The sequence below is a fragment of the Cladophialophora psammophila genome (assembly GCF_000585535.1).
Source record: "Cladophialophora psammophila CBS 110553 chromosome Unknown aczJe-supercont1.3, whole genome shotgun sequence".
In the NCBI taxonomy this organism is placed as follows: Eukaryota; Fungi; Ascomycota; class Eurotiomycetes; order Chaetothyriales; family Herpotrichiellaceae; genus Cladophialophora; species Cladophialophora psammophila.
In genome coordinates, this window is record NW_006912924.1 from 871,937 (window position 1) to 891,717 (window position 19,781).

The following is a 19,781-nucleotide window of genomic DNA, read 5'->3' on the forward strand; positions in this document are numbered from 1 at the left end:
GATCGGTCTGTTGTCGTTAGATCGCGATCTAGTAACCAGGCGCTGCCGCAGTTGTATCCTGCATTTGCACCGTCCTGTGGTGCATGTATTTTCTGGGCAGAGACATCGGTGTGGCCTGCCCAATTATGCTGCTTTTCATTTTCTTACTTCCCATAGGAACATCGCTCAAGGACCAACAGGTACTGTAATATTCGTGCTGTGACGCGACCCGAGCCCGTTGTAAGTCTGTAAGAATAAACTTGCTTTTTTTCCTTTGGGGGCGCGGGCATGTCCGGAGACGCCCTCTTGCAAAAGCCTTCACAGAGAGTCGACTGCGACAGGGATGGGTTTTTGGAGACGAAGTTCGCGTTGCAGGGAGGGATCGGTTGGCCGAAGCATTTTGCATAGGGGCGGTCGGTAGTCATGGTCTTTGCGGCTATCGCCCGCTGAAAAGTAACTCGCGCCCAGCGCAGCTCGAAGACCTTCCCCAAGTTGCCGAAGCCCGCACCCGTCTTGGGTCTCACGACAAGACAGACTCGAGACAAATATCCAGCCTTGAGTCCAGGCTTGAGGCACTTATCCAAGTCACAGCGCATTGCTAGATCCTACCCTCTGATTCAACCCAAGCCCTGCATCAGGTTGTGAAAATGCCTCAAGAATGTCGGGTGCAGGTGGGTAAACCCAGCGGTCGGTTAGCCATATGCATCGGGGGCCATGGCCGTGGCCGTCGGAAGCATTGCCGGATGTCGCACCCCATAAACAAATTCTGAAACGCAGCGTCCACAACACTCCAATTTTTCTCGGTGGATGCGAAGAGCCACAATTACCTCGTACTTAGGTAGGTAGTTGTTTGTTGTTTGCATGGATGTGGCCGACTTTTTGCCAGTGCACAAGTACGAGACAAAAATGCCTCAAATGAAACTCGATGCTGTCGCCTCGGCGCAAAATGCGCACCGAAGTCGTGCGTACTCCGTACAATCGGCCTTTCTCCCCATAACACTATTGACGGGTACCTCTGGTGGGCTCCATGGTGTAATAAGTAGATGTGTGAGGGAAATCTCTTGACGCGCAAATGAGTTTGGTAGCTTTTGTATCCACTGAAACATGGGCGCCGAGGCTCCGACAGGGACAACCCAACAGGCGCGCGACCTGCAGAGAGGGAAAAAAGCGAGACAAATGTACTTATCAACTGTGATCAACCACTAGTGACCGCGAAAGACAAGGAGACCTTGGTGCACAGGGCAGCAGGAGGGTCAGGCTAGAGATATGGGAGCCTCTATTAGTTGGGACTTTGAGCGTCGTGACTCGCAGGATCCCAGTCGGTGCAATTTCTTCATTCATTTGCTGTTGTTTGCCATTCTCCCAAACAATGTCGATAATAATTTTTCGGGCCCAGTGGATTGGCCAGCGGCTGCATGAGACGAGCCTGATGATCCGTGATAGGAGGAGCTCGGAATCCAATCTAGGGGCCTTGCTAGGCCAAAACTTGCGCTGCAGCCAGCGCTTGTGCCTCGCCTGGCGCCAGTAGTGGAAATTTATGACCTCCAGCTGTCAATCAAACTGTGGGTCTGGACTTTGTTTTGAATCTCGCAAAAAAAGGAAGCGCATCTCGCGGAGTCGGGCATACCAGGGCAAAACGAACAGGCTTATTCTGGATCTGGGGCTTGTCAAACAAGCATCCACGCTTGGACAAACAAGGCTCGACAAGGAGACCAGTACTGCTATGAAAGCGATGAATAATCGCCGAGTTAGGCACGCCCGGATATCTGTGGAATAGATACTGTAGCATCGCTGCTGCTTTGGGATGCAGAAGCACGGGGAGCAGCTTCGATGACGGCAAGCGGAAACCTCAATGCAGAAGACTGCGTGGCATTCCGCACAGCGCGCCGAACTGCCTATGAGGAACGTGCCACCGGCGAGGCGTGAGTGTCATGGGTCATTAAGTTCTGCCGCGAGCTGGGGGTGCCCATGTCGGAGAAAAACATCGAGCTGGGACCGATGTTTTGTTGCTCTTTTGAAAAAAAAAATGTTCAATGGGTGTGTCGTCGTCTGAACGTAACGGTAAATTGGCGTTACACGGCCATACCGTGTGAACGACGACAAATCCTTCAAATGACCACGCCCGCGAGATCGATGAACGGTTAGCCATTGCAAGCTAGATTGACAGGCAGCCCCCCGTCCGCTGCAGGCCAATGCCGCAGCTTCCTAGTGGACCGGTGACGACGAGCAGAAAGGATGCGACGCAATGAAGTCAGCGTGGGCCACTTTGGACCAGGCCATATTTCCGGACTGAGGCATTCTTCTTTCAATGCGCCCGGGAGGAAGGGAGAACCCGGCAACTTGGGAGAGGCGGCCAGTTTGGGATGGTAAGCGACAGTTGAGACACCGGAGCGAGTTTGAGGGCAAGCCACTATCACAGCGCTTTTCAGTCACCCTCAGGACCCTCAGGATGGCCGGAAGGATTGTCGTCCATGGGGTTGCTGCATCATCGATGGTATGCCAGATGCTAGATGGCGAACTTGAATGCAAGGTTCCATCATCCCCAGTAACCCTCGTAGGGCGCTGCCGTTGTGTCCGCATAGCCTGACGATCAACAGCAGGATTTGACACGGTTCAGAGGCAAAAATGAACGCCATCCCAACAAAGAGACAATGGCCACGATACCATAACCCTGGTGGCTATTCACAGTGAGACAATATCACACTTCCCTACCTACAGTAACCTGATGACGAATGCCACGCCTCGTATGGGATTGCTCCAAATAAACAATGTCCTCGCACTCCGTACTTTGGCCTCAGGCGGGAAGCATTGGGCTACCAACCGCTGGTTCCCCGCGAAAATCACGCTTTGCGGCACATCGTTGAAGCTCTTGTGGTGGTTTGGCACTGCGACTCCCTGTGAACGCGTACACATTCTCACAGCTCGGTCGGAATAGAGCTGCAGCCATTATCCCGGGGGTTCATATGGGATCAAATAGCCCGCTGTACCCGCCAGAAGTAGAAGAACAACAGGGGCGAGATTGCAATCAGCTCAGGTAATCGTGCTGGTCAATGGGAGACCAGTTGCCCTGAATCCTGACTCATGTCCACGCAGATGGTGGGATGGGTGATTCTGGGGCAGCCATTCACCTGTTACCTTGTTGAGATAACTAGCAGCCCAGCTAGATAGGTGGCTGTCCTGTGTGTAGGTACCTAGGTAGTAACGGTGTATGCGGATCCAAGTTTGCACTCATAGGTGGTGGAAGAAGATGCAAAGGAGGTAGAAGACAAGCGGCATGGCCCACTAATGGGTTTTTTTGCCCTTTTTGCGCACCAGCGAGCAGAAGCAGCTCCAGGTGTGACCGTGGGCAAGTGCCGGGGCCTGGGGCTTTGTAAATGTAGGGGCTCACCAGGCCTTGTAGAGGCACCCGGAGTTCAGGACAGCGCCCTCGACATCACTTTGGCGGGGAGAGAGGGGTATCGTAGGCGCCCCTGCGTGCCCGTAGTTGCCGGTAACGTCCTCTGTAGGTCCCCGTAGGTGCAGGCCAGTACCAACTGGATTGAACTCTCTTCACCACATACCTTGCGATAAGGATGTGCGGAGATTCTTTTTGCTCTGCTTCCTTTTTCTCAACTTCTTCTTCCTCTTGTTCCTTGCAAGTCCTCATCTACCCGGACCAATCCCAACCTCTCTCTCTCCCCGTTGATCCCACACCCTTGCAACCTTTGAGTAACTCCATCCTGAACCCCCCCGCCCTGGCTGGCTTAGGTTGGCGTCACCAACTCACCAGTGAGGACCCAAAGCCATCCCAAACTCTTGCTAGCTGGCGCCCCAATCCTGTCAGCCAAAAAGTTTTTGCCAGGTGCGTATTTTTCGGTACCGCCAGTCTCGTCTCGTTACCGCTGCCCGACCGCGTCTTCTCGCCTTTTCGCTCTACCCTTATCAAATGGCTCACACGGCATGCTCGCTGACCTCAAGCTCAGGGAAAGCTTAAGCAGCCAACCAGGTTCCACGCCTAGGACCTTGACCGAGCTATCGCAGCTTTACGGCTTGACGGATCGCTGGTGGAGCCCTGGTTCCCTGCAAGCCTGCCAGTCAACACTCTCATCCGTGCGGACCTGTCGAGGTGAGTTACGGGCCATCCAAAGCTGCTCGCTGCTCTCTTTTTCGCTCGCATCTTGTGAACTGCTTTTACCTTTAAAGAGGGGTTGCACGCTGCAAGCTCCAGTTCTCGTTCCTTTCCTCCCTCAGCTTGGTCTTCACGCCTGACCTTGTCGTCGTCGTCGTCGTCCTCCCTTCTCTTCCTCTTTCTTTGTTTTCTTTTCCTGCATACTAACCTCTCCACTCCATAAAGTCAACAACCATGGCGGAAAAGGAAAACAAAGACCTCGAGAACGGTGATCCCAAGCGGGAGAGAATCTCCTTCGCCGACGGATGGGATCCCGACAAAGATGAGGGCGAGTATGCCAACCTCATTCGATACATTTCCACCTACCGAGATCGTCGCTTCTCCAAAGCTCCCTCCCAAGTTTCCGGTGAAGACGTCGGCGATGCCACGAAACAGAAGAAAGTTCCCTTCTACAAGAGGATTTTTGGCATTACTGGTGGACCAGGGGATCTCTACGAGGTCCCTGAGGAATGGCTCAACACCGACATCAAAACAGGTCTGACCTCTGCGGAGGTCGAGGCTCGCCGAAGAAAATGCGGCTACAACGAGTTGACAACGGAGAAGGAGAACATGTTTCTCAAGTTTATCGGCTACTTCAGAGGCCCTATTCTCTACGGTATAGTCCAGCCCTTGTCTCTCCAAGTGTGGAAAACATCAGGATGCTGACCTCGGTGTAGTCATGGAGCTTGCTGTCCTTCTCGCTGCTGGTTTGCGTGACTGGATTGATTTTGGTGTCATCATTGGTATCTTGATGCTGAACGCCATTGTCGGCTGGTATCAGGAAAAGCAGGCTGCCGATGTCGTCGCTAGTTTGAAGGGTGACATTGCTATGAAGGCCGAGGTCATCCGCGACGGCCAAATGCAAGAAATCAAGGCTCGCGAAATTGTTCCTGGTGACATTGTGAGTTTCTCGTCCCCGTCTTTCTTAGCCGATGACAACTAACCTGTCCATCTAGCTCATTCTCGAGGAAGGTTCCGTTGTTGCCGGTGAATGCCGATTGATCTGCGACTTCGATAACCCGGCTGGCTTCGAGGAATACAAGGAGATGGTCAGCGATCCCGAACAATACCACTCAAAGAACCACACCGACTCGGATGACGACGAGGAGCACCACATTGGTCACTCCATTGTCGCAACCGACCAGTCTGCCATCACCGGAGAGTCTCTGGCTGTCGACAAGTACATGGGCGATATCTGCTACTACACCACCGGTTGTAAGCGAGGAAAGGCCTATGCTGTCGTCACTGAATCTGCTCGTGGCTCTTTCGTCGGCAAGACCGCGTCTCTTGTCCAGGGTGCCACCGACCAAGGTCATTTCAAGGCCGTCATGGACTCCATCGGTACGGCTCTGCTCGTCTTGGTCGTCTTCTTCATTCTCGCTGCATGGATCGGTGGTTTCTTCCACAACATCCCCATCGCGACTCCTGAGAACAGCTCCGTCAACTTGCTCCACTACGCTCTTATTCTTCTCATCATCGGTGTTCCAGTCGGTTTGCCCGTCGTCACCACCACTACCTTGGCTGTCGGAGCTGCTTATCTCGCCAAACGAAAGGCTATTGTGCAGAAATTGACTGCCATCGAGTCGCTTGCTGTAAGTGCTCTTTCCCCTTCTTCTGTCGTTTCCCGCGCAGCTAACATAAATTAGGGTGTCGATGTGCTCTGCTCTGACAAGACTGGTACTTTGACCGCCAACCAACTGACCATCCGTGAGCCCTACGTTGCCGAGGGTGAAGATGTCAACTGGCTCATGGCTTCTGCTGCACTTGCTTCATCTCACAACTTGAAGGCCCTTGATCCCATCGACAAGATCACCATTCTGACCCTCAAGAGATACCCCAAGGCCCGTGAGATTCTGCAACAAGGCTGGAAGACCGAGAAATTCACCCCCTTCGACCCTGTTTCCAAGCGTATTACCACTGTCTGCACGCTCAAGGGCGAGAAGTGGTCTTTCTGCAAGGGTGCGCCAAAGGCTGTTCTGTCCATTGCCGAATGTGACGAAGCTACTGCCAAACATTACCGTGATACTGCGGCCGACTTTGCTCGTCGTGGTTTCCGATCTCTTGGTGTTGCCTCCAAGCGAGGTGACGAGCCTTGGAAGGTCATTGGCATGTTGCCCATGTTCGATCCCCCTCGTGAAGATACTGCCCACACCATCTTGGAAGCTCAAAACCTCGGTCTTAGTGTCAAAATGTTGACTGGTGACGCCATTGCCATTGCCAAGGAGACTTGCAAGCTTCTCGCCCTCGGTACCAAGGTCTACAATTCTCAGCGTCTCATTGCGGGCGGTGTTGCCGGTTCCACTCAGTACGATCTTGTTGAGAAGGCCGATGGTTTCGCAGAAGTGTTCCCCGAGCACAAGTACCAGGTCGTCGAGATGCTACAACAACGTGGCCATTTGACTGCCATGACTGGTGATGGTGTCAATGATGCTCCCTCTCTGAAGAAGTCCGACTGCGGTATCGCTGTCGAAGGTGCCACCGAAGCTGCCCAAGCCGCTGCCGATATAGTTTTCTTGGCTCCCGGTCTCAGCACAATTGTCGATGCCATCAAGGTCGCCCGTCAAATTTTCCAAAGAATGAAGGCCTACGTCCAATACCGTATCGCTCTTTGCTTGCACTTGGAGCTGTACTTGACCACTTCCATGATCATCATCAACGAAACTATCAGAACCGACTTGGTTGTCTTTTTGGCCCTGTTCGCTGATTTGGCCACCATCGCCGTTGCCTACGATAACGCTCACTATGAACAACGACCTGTCGAATGGCAATTGCCTAAGATCTGGGTCATTTCGGTTTTCCTTGGTATCCTTCTGGCCTTGTCCACCTGGATTATCCGAGGTTCTTTCTACTTGCCTTCTGGCGGTCTTGTTCAGAACTTTGGCAATGTCCAGCTTATGCTCTTCCTTCAAGTCTCATTGGTTGAAAACTGGCTCATCTTCGTCACTCGTGGAGGACAGACCTGGCCATCTTGGAAGCTCGTTGGCGCTATCTTCGGTGTCGACGTTCTATCCACTCTTTTCTGTGTTTTTGGCTGGCTGGCCGGTGGCAAGGACGAACTCTTCACTATTCCTACCGACAAGTTTACCCAGGACAACTACAGCCGCGATACTTCGATTGTCACAGTCGTCGTCATCTGGGGATACTCGATTGGTGTCACTATTGTGGTTGCTATCGTCTACTACGTTTTGACCAGCTTGTCGTGGATTGACAACCTCGGCCGTGCAACCCGCAGCCACGCCGATACCACCATGGAGAACATCATCTCCCACCTTAGCCGTGTCGCTCTCGAGCACGAGACTGATGTTCATGGCAAGTCGAAATGGGTGTTGGGCAGCAAGGCTACGGGAGAGGAGGAAGGTGAGCTTTAAACCAACCCCTTTTCCGGAGAATGATGACTAATTGTTTTGCAGAGGAATAGAAGTAGATTGTTGAGGTGCAGAGGATATGAAGATAATTTGCGTCTGGCACTGAAAATCGGGGTGAAGGGTGGTGTCGCACTGCACAGAAGATATTATCTTCTCTGTTAATTTCATAATCTGAGCTAATGGGTTCGTGCAAGCTACAAATGGGATTGTGTTGTGTGGAATGAACAAAACTCAATGGAATATCCATCCCAACCGGAACAAAACATGACATATGTATGCCTTCACCGGCACACAAACATTGAAGAAAAGAGACAAAAAACACCGGGAAACTGAAAAAGAACCAAGCAGGACGCGAACGAAAGGAGCAGGGGTCGAGATTTGAGGTTGTCGCCTCGCATTTGTCTCCAGAAGCCAGCCTCGTTCAGCCGTCCGTGTTGTTGCCAGCAGGCACTTCTCTCGATCGACTTTGTTTCTTGTTTGTAGCCTTGTCCACGAACTTGTTTGGGGCTCAGGAACCTGAAATTACTAGCAATACCTTTTTCTTTGTTACTTTTTCATTGTCGATATCGAACGCCATGCGATGCGTTGCGTTGCAATGCGAAGGCCCCATGTATGCAGAAACGGATAGATGCAGACCAAACCACAGAAAGAAAATCACAATCGTTTTACAAACGAATCTCATCTCAGCCCCGAGCCAGAGTTGGAAGAGACCGTGTGCATAGGTGAACAATGCGCACGGAGATGTAGAGTGTGATGAACGCAATGGGCACCGAAGGCATCATCACTCTGTCTGTGCCTGGAGGAGCTGGAGGAGCTTCACATAGAACCAATCGCATGATTGATGCCTGCGTAGCAGTATGCACATGCTCGCGCACTTGCTCATGCGTGTAGGCCCACCATGGAAGAATATACATACATACACACACACACGGGATCTCCAAAGCCTGGTGAACTATTCCTGAGCAGTCGTCAACGGGCCCGTTCGCGACGGAAGGGATGATCGCAAGGGTGGATGGAATAAGGGGCACGCAGCCTGGCGCCACCAGCGAAGCATCATCCAACCATGGGGCTTCGTAACCTGGACATACTTGTGTATATATTACCCATAGACAGTTCCGGTCATCCCGTCTGTTGGCTCCGCTCCTCTTCCGGGGACCGGGACCCGTTAGTGCCTGTGCCTGTGCCTGTGGCACTTCTCCTGCAGGGCCCGAAGCGCGGGCACATCTGACAGCTGTGGCAAAACACCAACATCTCGCGAACCGCGGTGAACATCCCGGAGTGGCGAAACGGAGCGGAGAGGGCACAATGCGAGCCAAGGATTGGCACACGCGGCTTTGCTCCTTTCTCATCTGTCAGATCACAACTCACTGGATGACGGCCACCGAGCAGCGCCAGAGACCTTTTCGACTCCCCGCAACTGCTAGGGGTCTCAAACCCCTTTCGTGGCTTTACTATATCGAGCCAGTGTCTGCAAGTCATCGCCCGCCTTGCCTGAAGTGGACCGTGGCAGAGCCCCCTTTGAGGCGTAAGGTTCAGCCTCGTGTGTTGTTGGTTTTGCAGCCTTGCAGCCTTGCACGAGGCACTCCGATGCCGGTTGAAGGCTAAACAAGCCAGTAACCCACCAATCAACCAAACACACATAACAAGACAGGAATGAGGGGGCGGCCTTGTTACCGCTTATTTTTTGGTAAATTAACATTGTTAATGCAGTGGTGGTTAGAAGTTTTGTGCTTTCCACGTGCACTTTGTGTTTATCGTTGTGTTGCACAATGTGGAATATCGATGCCAAAAGGCGTGGACCACGGACGTCAAAGACAGCTACCCTTGTGTTCATTGATCGATATTGCCATGTGGATGCCCAATCCCCGACGAAATGTCGCCATTCCTGGAGTTGATCTAGGGATCTGGTTTGGAGGACGTAATGCATTTGGCATTCTCAGCGTAAAGCTTGGGCCCTTGGCCTCGACTCCGGATGCATAATCAGAAGGTCAGTCTGAGGCTCGGGCGTGAGACCTGACCATAGTAGCATGCCATGCATATTTTCCACAGAGTTGTATCTCCAAAGGAGTGGCTTCAGCCTGGCGCCAGGGCCGCTCCACAGTCGCTACTACCAAGAAGGCGTTCCCGAACATGCTGAGTTGGACGACAACACACTTGAGCAAGCATGGAGTCATCGTAGCCAGACAATTTGGATTCTGTCCAAAGAGAACGTTTGCATTTAGCGTGTATGGGGCTGTGGAGTTCGCTCCTTCAAAGCTTAGCATGAATCTGTACTATCAAAAAGTAGCGTCTGGCTTGGATTTGCAGCCTCGCCCTCTCTGGGCCAGCTGAAGGATAGCGGTTCCATATAGGTTTCGGGAAAACTCCGCGTGGCATGATCGCCCACTTTGCACTGTTAGTTGGTTGGTCGGTCGGTTGGTTGGTTGGTTGGTTGGTAGAGGGGTTATTTCTGGATGGCCCTCCTCCACGACTGCATTCCCTGCTCTTTTCGTCCATCCTCATTGTAGTCGTATCCTGTTGAGGCCTCGAGAGAATTAGGAGATTAGAAGAGATACGGACCGGTCCGTCGTACGGTGAGACAGACAGAGGAGGTGTTTCTTGCGACGAAAGAGAAGAGAGTGTTCTCGAGGTCGACGCTGAAGAGGGTTCGCGGGATTGAAATAGCTGCTGAGCTGTGAACACGTTACATTAGCAGACGGATGGACGTGTCGAGGGATGCTTGACATCAAAAACTTCACTGATGACTCACTGAACCAAGCATGAACATCCAGTGAAGGTCTGAATCTCGCCAGTGACGATAAGTCCCGGTCCAACAAAAATTCGGGTATATGAGCAGAACTCTCCCACTCTTCAACCACAATCCAGAAGCACAATCCAGAAGCACAAGATCTGCAACCGAAAACCGGATTGTTGTAGCGGTTAACATTACTGTCTCTCATACTTGCGGTCCGATGGCTTCAATGTGGGAAACACAGTCGCCCCTGGTTCGATTCCAGGATCCGGTGAGATCAGTCCTCCTTTTGATCCCTTTTTTTTGTTAGTCTTGCCAGTGTTATCTTTGGAGTTACAGATGTCTTTTTTGGTGTCTGATCGCTTGCTGGCGCGTCGTGAAGGAATTTTTGCATGGTCGCGTCAGAGTGGTGGTGACCGGGTAGTCAGGCTCAGAATGAGGCAAATACTACCTAGTAGAGAAGGTGCAGTCTGCGTCAAGACACGCAACATCCACGGGTAGGAAAGGGGGATTCGGAGCGTTTTAGAGGGTAGATGTAAGTGTCGACAGAGTTCATAGGATCTGGTGGTCTTTGCGGTCGTAAAATGAAATTTGGACTTTGTTTATGAGCTTTTGTAAGCGTCTTCAACTCAGAATCGCGTATACATTGGGGGACTGATCCCAAGGACAAGACACTCAGCTTGGGCCCTAATTTCGAACTCCCCAGTCGCGGGTTATTGCAGCGGAGCAGTTAGACTCTTGGGTTTGTTTCCCAGACTCGTTGTGTCCTCCCCAAAAACCGTCCGTTAAGCTGCTAGTTTGACTGAATTGAAACATTTGCTTGCAAACTGTGTCCATAGAGGTGACCATTTTCGGACAAGCGGCACGTACATCGATCAGGGTTATCCCGCAGTCTGCCCCAGCCAGGCGCAGAGATGTGATGAAGAGGCTGTATCCGCTCCATGGCACGGCAGGGGTCATGCAGTCCTGTTCTTCCGGCTGTTGCGGAGCTGCACTAGGCGGTCACCAGGTCTCACAGGAGGTCACCAAATTCTGTGCGGGAAATACCTGGAAGGGTTGGCGGCCCGGTACATCATAGGTGCGGACAGGTACAGGCAAAAGCCATTCCATCTTTTTGATCCACCCACCCAAGAGGAAGACTGTCCAAAGGTCGCATGGATCCACGAGGCAGACGCCATCGCCAGCCTCCGCCAGCCTCCGTCAGCGCGGTCAGTAGGTCACGCCGGCCAGGCTTGCTGCTACTTCAGCAATATAGGTAACAGAGGGTTCAAGCAGCGTGTGCAGAACAAACCACGGTTTCGCCCTGACGGTTCGTCATTATGTAGCCCGCTGGGTCCGATGAAGAGCCATAAGCATAGTATTTTCTGCAAACATGAAATGTTGTGCGCAGGAGATATCTCATACCATTACTCAGAAACCATGCAGCCACCGATAGTAATGCAGCAGTGCGCTTAGGGTAGGGTCAGGCTGGACGTCTAGGCCCAGCAACACCAGTCAGTGACGCACATAATCATCCCAAATCTGTGAGTGTGCGTAATTTGTAGCGGTCCTCCGCGTCTTCTCCACGCACCTTCATTCGAGAGAAATCACGAGTTTGAGGGTGACACGACCACGGGTCGTCCCGATTAATTCGATCGCTTCATGGCAGGATAAGGCAGGGACCGGGTTGGAGTCAACTAGTACACCGGTTTTGAAAGGGGCTGGGTTAATCATCACAGGAGTCTCGTCCGTCCCTGTAGGCCACTGGCCGCATCCGAAAATGGTTCCTTTCACCGCTCTTGTTTCTCTCGATGACCAAGAGCCAGGCCGCACGATCGCACCCATCCATATTTCAACTTCCGCACGATGAGATGATATCGTGTCTTCAATCGACTGAACGGTAACCATGAAAACGAGGTCTTAGCGCATGACCAGATTGATGGCCATGGTCAAAGCCAGCCTCGGCGCTTAGCCACACAACGACCTGTTTGGCGGCCAGAGCAACCCCCCCCCCCTCCCCACAAGATTTTGGCACCAAGAATGGCCCGTCGCATGATCTTACAGTAGAGACTGTGGAATGTTCTCGAGCCATTCGAAAGGAGTTGGTCGAGAGAAGAAACGCCATGGCGTCCTTGCCGATGCCGCTGCGGCCGCTCCCTGCTACCCGAAAGAAAAAAAAGGGTTGAAGCCCACCCACATCTCGTTTCGCTAGTAGTCACAGACTCACTGGTGACAGCCTCTTGTTTCTTTGGGGGAGGGTGTGCACTAATTCGCGTGAGGTGGCATGGCATGACAGCACAGACGGCGCACGATATCCTAAATAGAGATAGTAGGTGAAGTGTTGCCTTTGTTTCCTATGCGCTATCCCTGGCCAGCATAGGGATTGCGTTCACGGAAGGGCCGCCCGTGGCTAGTCGGCCAGGGATGTCATGGTTCCTTACTGTTGGGATTTTCTTCCTTCCAGGGCTGGTGGATAAGATCCGGATGACCCCATTACGCGAAAATACCCTGCAAGAAAGGGGCTGAAGAGATAGATCACGTCCTTGCTGTGATGGGGGGAGTTTCCCACTCAGATCGCCACGGGAAGCGGTTGAGCAACCCCAGCATCATGGTCCACTGGTAACGTGACGATGAGATGGACAATAGAACGCCTAGGAATCTCTTAGGCGACCTGAAATCTCCATCTCAACAAGGAGACCGTGGTGTAGTCAGCCCCGAGAGTGTCTGGAGGTGAAATGCGCCCCGTTGTGATTCAACCCTGTAGGCACCGGAGCCTGGGGAGATGCAGTAGCGTCCAAGCCCCTGAATGACCCAGGCAGGCTCTACTACCATTGCATCCTGCGCGTCGGCATAAACGTGGCCAACTGTTATCTCGTTGCAATAAAGCGGTGTGAATGATGTTCAAATGAAGACACATTGGCAGTGCATTCCTGAAATCCTTCTGGTTGGTTATTGTTCAAGGAGGAAGGTGAGGCCTGCAAAAATTAACGTTTCTCTCTTGGATATAAGTAACCCGGCCACAGTAGTAATTCCTTTAAACTTTCGGATTCACAGCCAGCTAGACACCCCTCCCAATATTGACTTTCTTCTGCAGCATCTGCCATGACTGACCACCTGGCGAACATGGGCGGCTGTGATTGGAAGGACCCACCGCAGGCTGTCGTAGCAACCGACGATGATCACTCTGAGGAGTGGTCTCGTGGTAGGTGGAGTTTTGTCCGGTCTCAGAGCTTTTGAGGTTAACAACCGACTGCAGTGTGCTCAAGGCGCTCTTCAGTTGAGACACGCAGCCTCGACGATGACGTCCTCCTAGCTGTTCGCGACACCAATGGCAACGACAAAAGCGACGGCGGCAGCGAGGAATCTTACGACAATGAGCCTCCTAATTATGCTGATTCAGCGGACCGAGACCTCCTTCGCCAGTGCTTTCCTGCTGGAACGGCCACACTGCCGGATCCAAGCTCGCAGGCATCTCTGTCCTTCAGAACTCAACCCTGTGAGGACATCAGGGTGAACGAGCCAGAACAGCCAGTGAACGAGCCAGAGCAGCCAGTGAACGAGCCAGAGCAGCCAGTGAACGAGCCAGAACAGCCAGTGAACGAGCCAGAACAGCCAGTGAACGAGTCAGAACAGCCAACTGGACTACAGGCGCGGACAGAGCCAAGGCTTGCCCGAGATGACGAAAGGAACCTCAAGCGCAAGGCGTCCACTGAGCTTGAGCGCACGCCCTCAAAATCAACAGAGGAGGTCCGTCGCCGTGGAGGATAAAGAAGGCACCCTGTATTGAGACGCGGTCAGTTGCTGTCCAATATGACGTTCAAGATCATTATTGCATGGAGAAACCACGATCAGAGAGAAGATTAATTCTGCAGAGTGGGCGTCATTGTCGAAAGCGATCATCAAGCGGAGCTGAGACTGCTTTCGGCACCCACCTTTGACTAAGGATGATACAAATTTCATCACCTGGGCCATGGATAGATAAAAAAGAAACAACGTCTACATACCAAGTTGTGTTCCAGAACTGTCATCCTGACGCATCTTGTCGCGCCTAGTGCCTCATTAGGTGATTATCAACGAAAGCATTTGTGATCCAGTGATAGCCATAACAAAGTCATTTTGAATTCTGTCCAAGGACTGGCCACAAGAATTTCTTTTCCACGGGTATTGATGCTGCCCGTGTATCTGGCTCTTCATCGTAGGTCAAAGTATCGACACCGAACTGGGTTGCTGCTGGCTCGTCTTCAAATCGCCGTTTCCTTGGTTCACGTGTTACAGGGCTGGCGCCGCTGCTCTCTTTCATCTTTATTTTTGTCTCTTCCTTCACCTTAGCTGCTCTTTTCTCGCTCAGTAAGCGCTGGATCTCGGAATGGCGGAACATCTTGATCTGATCATCTGTTAACGTCCTTTTCGCGCCGTCCTCATAATATCCCAGACCACGGTCGTCGTCGTGGTTTTCCTCGCCAATAATAGCCTCAGCAGCACGGCTGGATTCGGTGTGGTCCACGGGATTCTGCTGACAAGTTACCAGGTCTGGGATTGGTTGGCCGGAGAAATGGGCAGCGTGGAAGGCTCTCAGCCGTGCGATTTCCCGCTGCTGAATCATAACGGGCGATAGATAGACGTAATGTGAGACTCTGCGGCCGAGTGTCGTCGATGAGCAACGGAGGACGCGCCACTTTGCCCGGCTACACAGCGGCAGAGAGCACAGGATTCCCTCGGCAAGTCCTTTGTTGAGTATTCCAGGCTGGCGTGGCGCAGAAAGTGTGACCAAAACTGGCGACCTGGGACTTTCTCGCTTTGCTCGCAGCTGACAAAGCGCGGGCGCCAAGCATCTCGGAAAGCCATGTACGCAATTCGTCGCAGCTCTGCACCATCTCTTCGTTCCTGATGAGTAAACACTCATGTTGCCCTCAAGTCTTCTCCAATGGAAAAGAACCCTGGATCATCAATATGCGTCCACCGAAGGCCAGCTTGGGAAAAGGGAAAGTCAATTTGACATAGGTCGCTGTTCTCCTGGCTTGCTAAACGGCCCTCTGGGACAATGTTCGGAGGTCGTAACCCAATACAGATCTTTTCTCTCGGCCGTGCACTTGCGGGACACGCACTGAACATCCCACAAAGACGACAAATACTGTGATTACTCAGTGGAGCTTCATCAAGAGTGGAAGTGTCTGAAATGCGTGGCTTTTTGGAGGCATTCGAGACTGTACATGACAACGGAGGTAGAAGACAAGGATATAAACGACGGGATCTGTTCTTCCCTCGATCCTTAAGTCACTCCCAAAGACAGATCAGAAGCACACGATACAGCTAACAGCTCTTATCACATTATTCTCGAATCCCCCTTAAAATCCTACCGACAAAACTCCCAGCATGGCTACCGAGCTCATACTTCTGACTGGAGGCACAGGTCATGTTGGTTATCGTACGCTGATCGAGGCCCTTTCCAAAGGCTACCGAGTGCGGGCTGCGGTTCGATCTGAAAGCAAGGTTGCTGAGATCAAGGCTGCCAAATCCACCCAGCAGTACCTCGATAAGCTTTCGTTTGTCATAGTCCCCAACATCGAGAAGGACAGTGTCTTTGATGAAGCCGTCAAGGGTGTGGACTACATTGTCCACATCGCATCACCTCTGGCACGACCTTCTGATGACGACGAGGCCAATATCATTCAACCTGCTATCAGGGGCACGCTGAGCATCCTCCGCTCGGCTCTCAAAGAGCCCTCGATCAAACGAGTCGTTATCACCTCCTCTGTTGCGGCTGTCTCTCCACCCGAGCCGCGAGTGTATACCGCTGACAACGTTGAACCGGATCCCCGTGGGCCATATCCTCACACTTTCGCGGCATATGCGGCGAGCAAGAAGCTCGCCTACAACCGCACCAGAGACTTCATAGCCCAAGAAAATCCCCATTTTCGCGTGATCAATGTCATGCCGACCTTTGTCATTGGCAAGAACGAGCTTGCAACCACTCCAGCAGCCGTGAACTCTGGTTCAAATGCGCTTGCCTTTACTCCGCTGTTGGGAATGCACAATCTCAATGGAATGCCAGCAGCCACTTGCCATGTTGACGATGTCGCCTACGTCCATATTGCGTCCTTGGATCCTAAAATTCAAGGAAACCAAAACTTTGGGGTTAACTACGACGTGAACGGCATCAAATGGGATGATACCATCGACATCGTCAAGAACCATTTTCCTACAGCTGTGGAGAAAGGTGTGTTTCCTCTTGGTGGCAGTCAGACCTCACTGCCGATGCCATTTGACGCGAGTAAGACCGAGAACATCCTTGGCATCAAGTTCAAGGATTTCGAGGAGCAGGTTGTGAGCCTGGCTGGCCATTACATCGAGGTAGTTGCAAAGGCTTAACGCAAGCAGAGAGCGTCTCGGAGGATATAAATAGATGAAGGAAGCCCGTGGCAGATAGACTAGGATACTTGCAAAATCCACTTCTCCGTGAAGAGGATATATAGGTAATAGTCATTCGTATTTGACAGCTAGCCTCTGGTCCGAAGGTGACAAGGCTGGCAATCTAGCTCAGCCCTGGTGACCCCTCGGCGACTTTTGACTCCGAAGCCTAGCTTGCAGTTCAACAGAGGCCAAACATTTCCTCGAGTCAACTCAAGGTTTTCTACGTTCCGAGAACCTCGACGAGTTTTGAAAGGGATGGAGTTCATGTGACACTGACTTCGTGGATATAGAAACAAAGATTAGCCAACTTGCCAGGTCCATCCATCGCTTTGCTTCGGACGCTGCATCCGTTCGCATTGATCGTGACGCCACCAACGTATGTGCTTTCTCTGACATCACTCTCAATCTCGCAACTGGAAACATGCGATCAATCCATCACCGCCGAACCTCATCGGCTGCATGCCTCCCTCTCCACGCCGCGCTAGGTAAAGAATTAATTCATCTGCCTCGCGTATCTTTGAAGCAGCTACCTCACCTCCCTATCCCCCTCCCCATACTCCTTCTCGCCAAATGAGTCCGAATTCAGAAGATCACGGCTCCACGATCAACATGTCCGCCGCAGCGCGTGCAATGTTGGGCAAAGTCCACAAACTGGTGCCTCCTATGCTGGAGAGATTCCACAAGGGCCAGCTCGGCCGAGTCGCTGTCATCGGCGGCAGTGCAGACTACACGGGTGCACCATACTTCTCCGCCATGGCCTCTGCACGGCTCGGCTGTGATATGTCCTACGTCTTTTGCGAACCTTCGGCGGCACCCACAATCAAGTCATACTCGCCGAACCTGATGGTCTCGCCGATCCTGAGGTCCACGGCGTCTATATCGCAGGCACAGAAGGAACAGGAACCCTCAGGGGAAGAGCTGGCCAAACCTATATTAGATATGTTGCCTAGGTTGCATGTGCTGGTCATTGGGCCCGGGCTGGGAAGAGATATTGTAACGCAAAAGCAGGTCAAGGCTGTCATTGCCGCAGCGAGAAAGCATAATCCCCCTATCCCGATGGTGCTGGATGCAGACGCCCTCCTGCTAGTTCAGACAGATCCGGGTCTGATCAAGGGACACAAGGAATGCATTCTTACTCCTAATGTGGTTGAGTTCGGCCGTCTAGCTAAGTCGGTAGGGATGGATCAGAGCGGCGGGGATCCGGAGAAGGCATGCCAGGAACTTTCCAAGATACTCGGCGGAGTCTGCATCGTTCAGAAGGGCCCGGTCGACTACATATCACAAGGTATCGATACCACGGTCTCCGAGTTCCAAGGTGGCTTGAAGCGGTCTGGTGGACAGGGTGATACCCTGACGGGTTCGTTAGGCACATTACTGGCATGGCGAGAAGCTTATCATGAGAAGCTTTGGGACATTGGCGAGGAGATGAGTCGAGAGGAGACGCTCTTGTTGGCGGCGTTTGGTGGAAGTGCCATCACGAGAGAGTGTTCAAGGAGAGCTTTCGCGAAGAGACAGAGAAGTCTGCAGGCGAGTGACCTTACAGACGAGGTGCATGAATCGTTCCTGACTCTCATTGGGGAGCCTGGCCCTGTCCATCCGCCGAAACAAAATTTGTGAAGAGATTCTGATGGTCGCTCGAGGATGACTGAAATCAAGAACATGTCAATAGAAGTACAGCCAGAAACCCGCAGTAAATGTGGGGGCGCAAGAGGACAATGATACGACCATGCTTCACTGCCTGCGATCACTTGTGCATGCTCATGAGCCCTAACACAGCCACGTCATACTCGAGTGGCTCTACTTCCTATATACAATGCCACGGCCGGAAGCGCCCTAAGAACCATATTTGGCTACAGGTCGTAAACGGAACCTTTCTGTTTCTTGAATCTCTCTACCCGCTCTCGCTCCGCTTCCTTATTCTTCCCTTCATAGTATTTGGTCAACGCAGAGAGATCCGCTGTGCCCTGACCAGCAGACACATTCCAGGGTGAGCCGAAGTTGAATGACCTAGAAGCCCTGGTTAGTGATCTCGATAACGAAGCCGGGTCCATGTGCAAAATAGGGGTATTCATACTCTGGATTTCGAAGGGGAGGACCGGCAGGATCAGTCGGCGTCGCAGCAAACAGCTGCCTATCAGCGGCGGCCTGCTCCATCATGGTTGTATGTATAGCATCTTTTCTCAACAGCACCTCTCTGCCGGCATCGTATTTTCGCACAAGACGGCTGAGCGCATTATCTCCGGGAGAGCTGGCGATCGAGTAGATGAATATTGCGAAAGGTACGGAGCCTATGGCAATGTAGAATCCCCTCTGTTCCCCAGAGCAGTGTCAGTCTTTTGCATCGCCCACGTTGGAATTTCTGTAGGGGATTTCCTGTGCTCACGCCGAATCCTTCGTTCCCCGATCCACCTGCGACGTGGAGAGCGCTCTCCCCAGAATGATGGTGGTGTGCATCTCCGTGACCGTGGCCAGCTTCGTGTCCAGCAAATCTGCGTTGCGGACGTTGTTGGACTGCACGCCTCAAGGGACGAGCTGCAGCTCTCGCCCCTCGAGAGACAAAAGACATGATTGTGTATGCTGCAGCGACAACAACAAAAAGGTGTCACGAGGAACTGGTCTGCAATGTATTGTACTTTCATGTTCAAGCCGCCATCAAACTGCGGTTAAACGTCCAAGCTACAGGACGCCAAGAAGTCCGGGCCGTCTATTTTTCCGACCCTCACACTTCCAATCTCAACCTCCTACTACTTTCTACACCAATCGTGCTTTGACACGATCTTCTTTCCAGCAGCCAGCGTCCTATCAGTGCCCAGCATCTGGGGGGGCGAGGGCACTTTGGTTCATGCAGCTCTGTTGTTTATGTGGAGTTGCTCTGGACCTATTGTCGTCACCTTGGTCGGGCAGCAAGGTCCTATCCTGCACCACTTGATGCCCAGTCTTGCGAGAATTGCGGTTGATGCTGACCTTTCTTCCCAGGGCTAAGTGTTTATGACTCAAATGACCTTTTCTTTTGCTGTGCCCTTCTGAATTCTACATTCTGCACTTTGTTTTACGCTCTTTTCTGGTCCTGTATCAATAATGTACCAGTATTTGTTGTCTGTACATCACTGGGCGCCCTGAACAATCGGAAGAAAAAAGAATTCTATGTCATTGGTACTTGTGGTTTTGC

General features: G+C 52.3%; 6 protein-coding genes across 6 annotated transcripts; 4 read left to right on the plus strand and 2 right to left on the minus strand.

The window, feature by feature from the left end:
• Nucleotides 1-4,321: 4,321 nt before the first annotated feature.
• A1O5_02502 (H+-transporting ATPase) lies at nucleotides 4,322-7,494 on the plus strand (the record flags this gene model as incomplete). The annotated part of the gene is made up of 4 exons (XM_007743118.1): nucleotides 4,322-4,742; nucleotides 4,804-5,027; nucleotides 5,083-5,718; nucleotides 5,773-7,494. 4 exons carry the CDS (start codon nucleotides 4,322-4,324, stop codon nucleotides 7,492-7,494), a joined length of 3,003 nt encoding a protein of 1,000 aa, XP_007741308.1.
• Nucleotides 7,495-13,303: 5,809 nt separating this feature from the next.
• On the plus strand, nucleotides 13,304-13,969 carry A1O5_02504 (uncharacterized protein; the record flags this gene model as incomplete). The annotated part of the gene is made up of 2 exons (XM_007743119.1): nucleotides 13,304-13,403; nucleotides 13,479-13,969. 2 exons carry the CDS (start codon nucleotides 13,304-13,306, stop codon nucleotides 13,967-13,969), a joined length of 591 nt encoding a protein of 196 aa, XP_007741309.1.
• Nucleotides 13,970-14,312: 343 nt separating this feature from the next.
• Nucleotides 14,313-14,804, minus strand: A1O5_02505 (uncharacterized protein; the record flags this gene model as incomplete). The annotated part of the gene is made up of 1 exon (XM_007743120.1): nucleotides 14,313-14,804. The coding sequence occupies one exon, from the start codon at nucleotides 14,802-14,804 to the stop codon at nucleotides 14,313-14,315; it is 492 nt and encodes a 163-aa protein (XP_007741310.1).
• Nucleotides 14,805-15,574: 770 nt separating this feature from the next.
• A1O5_02506 (uncharacterized protein) lies at nucleotides 15,575-16,570 on the plus strand (the record flags this gene model as incomplete). Its single annotated transcript, XM_007743121.1, has 1 exon — nucleotides 15,575-16,570. The coding sequence occupies one exon, from the start codon at nucleotides 15,575-15,577 to the stop codon at nucleotides 16,568-16,570; it is 996 nt and encodes a 331-aa protein (XP_007741311.1).
• Nucleotides 16,571-17,182: 612 nt separating this feature from the next.
• On the plus strand, nucleotides 17,183-18,229 carry A1O5_02507 (uncharacterized protein; the record flags this gene model as incomplete). Its single annotated transcript, XM_007743122.1, has 1 exon — nucleotides 17,183-18,229. The coding sequence occupies one exon, from the start codon at nucleotides 17,183-17,185 to the stop codon at nucleotides 18,227-18,229; it is 1,047 nt and encodes a 348-aa protein (XP_007741312.1).
• A 233-nt stretch (nucleotides 18,230-18,462) lies between these two features.
• A1O5_02508 (uncharacterized protein) lies at nucleotides 18,463-19,178 on the minus strand (the record flags this gene model as incomplete). The annotated part of the gene is made up of 3 exons (XM_007743123.1): nucleotides 18,463-18,619; nucleotides 18,687-18,922; nucleotides 18,996-19,178. 3 exons carry the CDS (start codon nucleotides 19,176-19,178, stop codon nucleotides 18,463-18,465), a joined length of 576 nt encoding a protein of 191 aa, XP_007741313.1.
• Nucleotides 19,179-19,781: the final 603 nt, after the last annotated feature.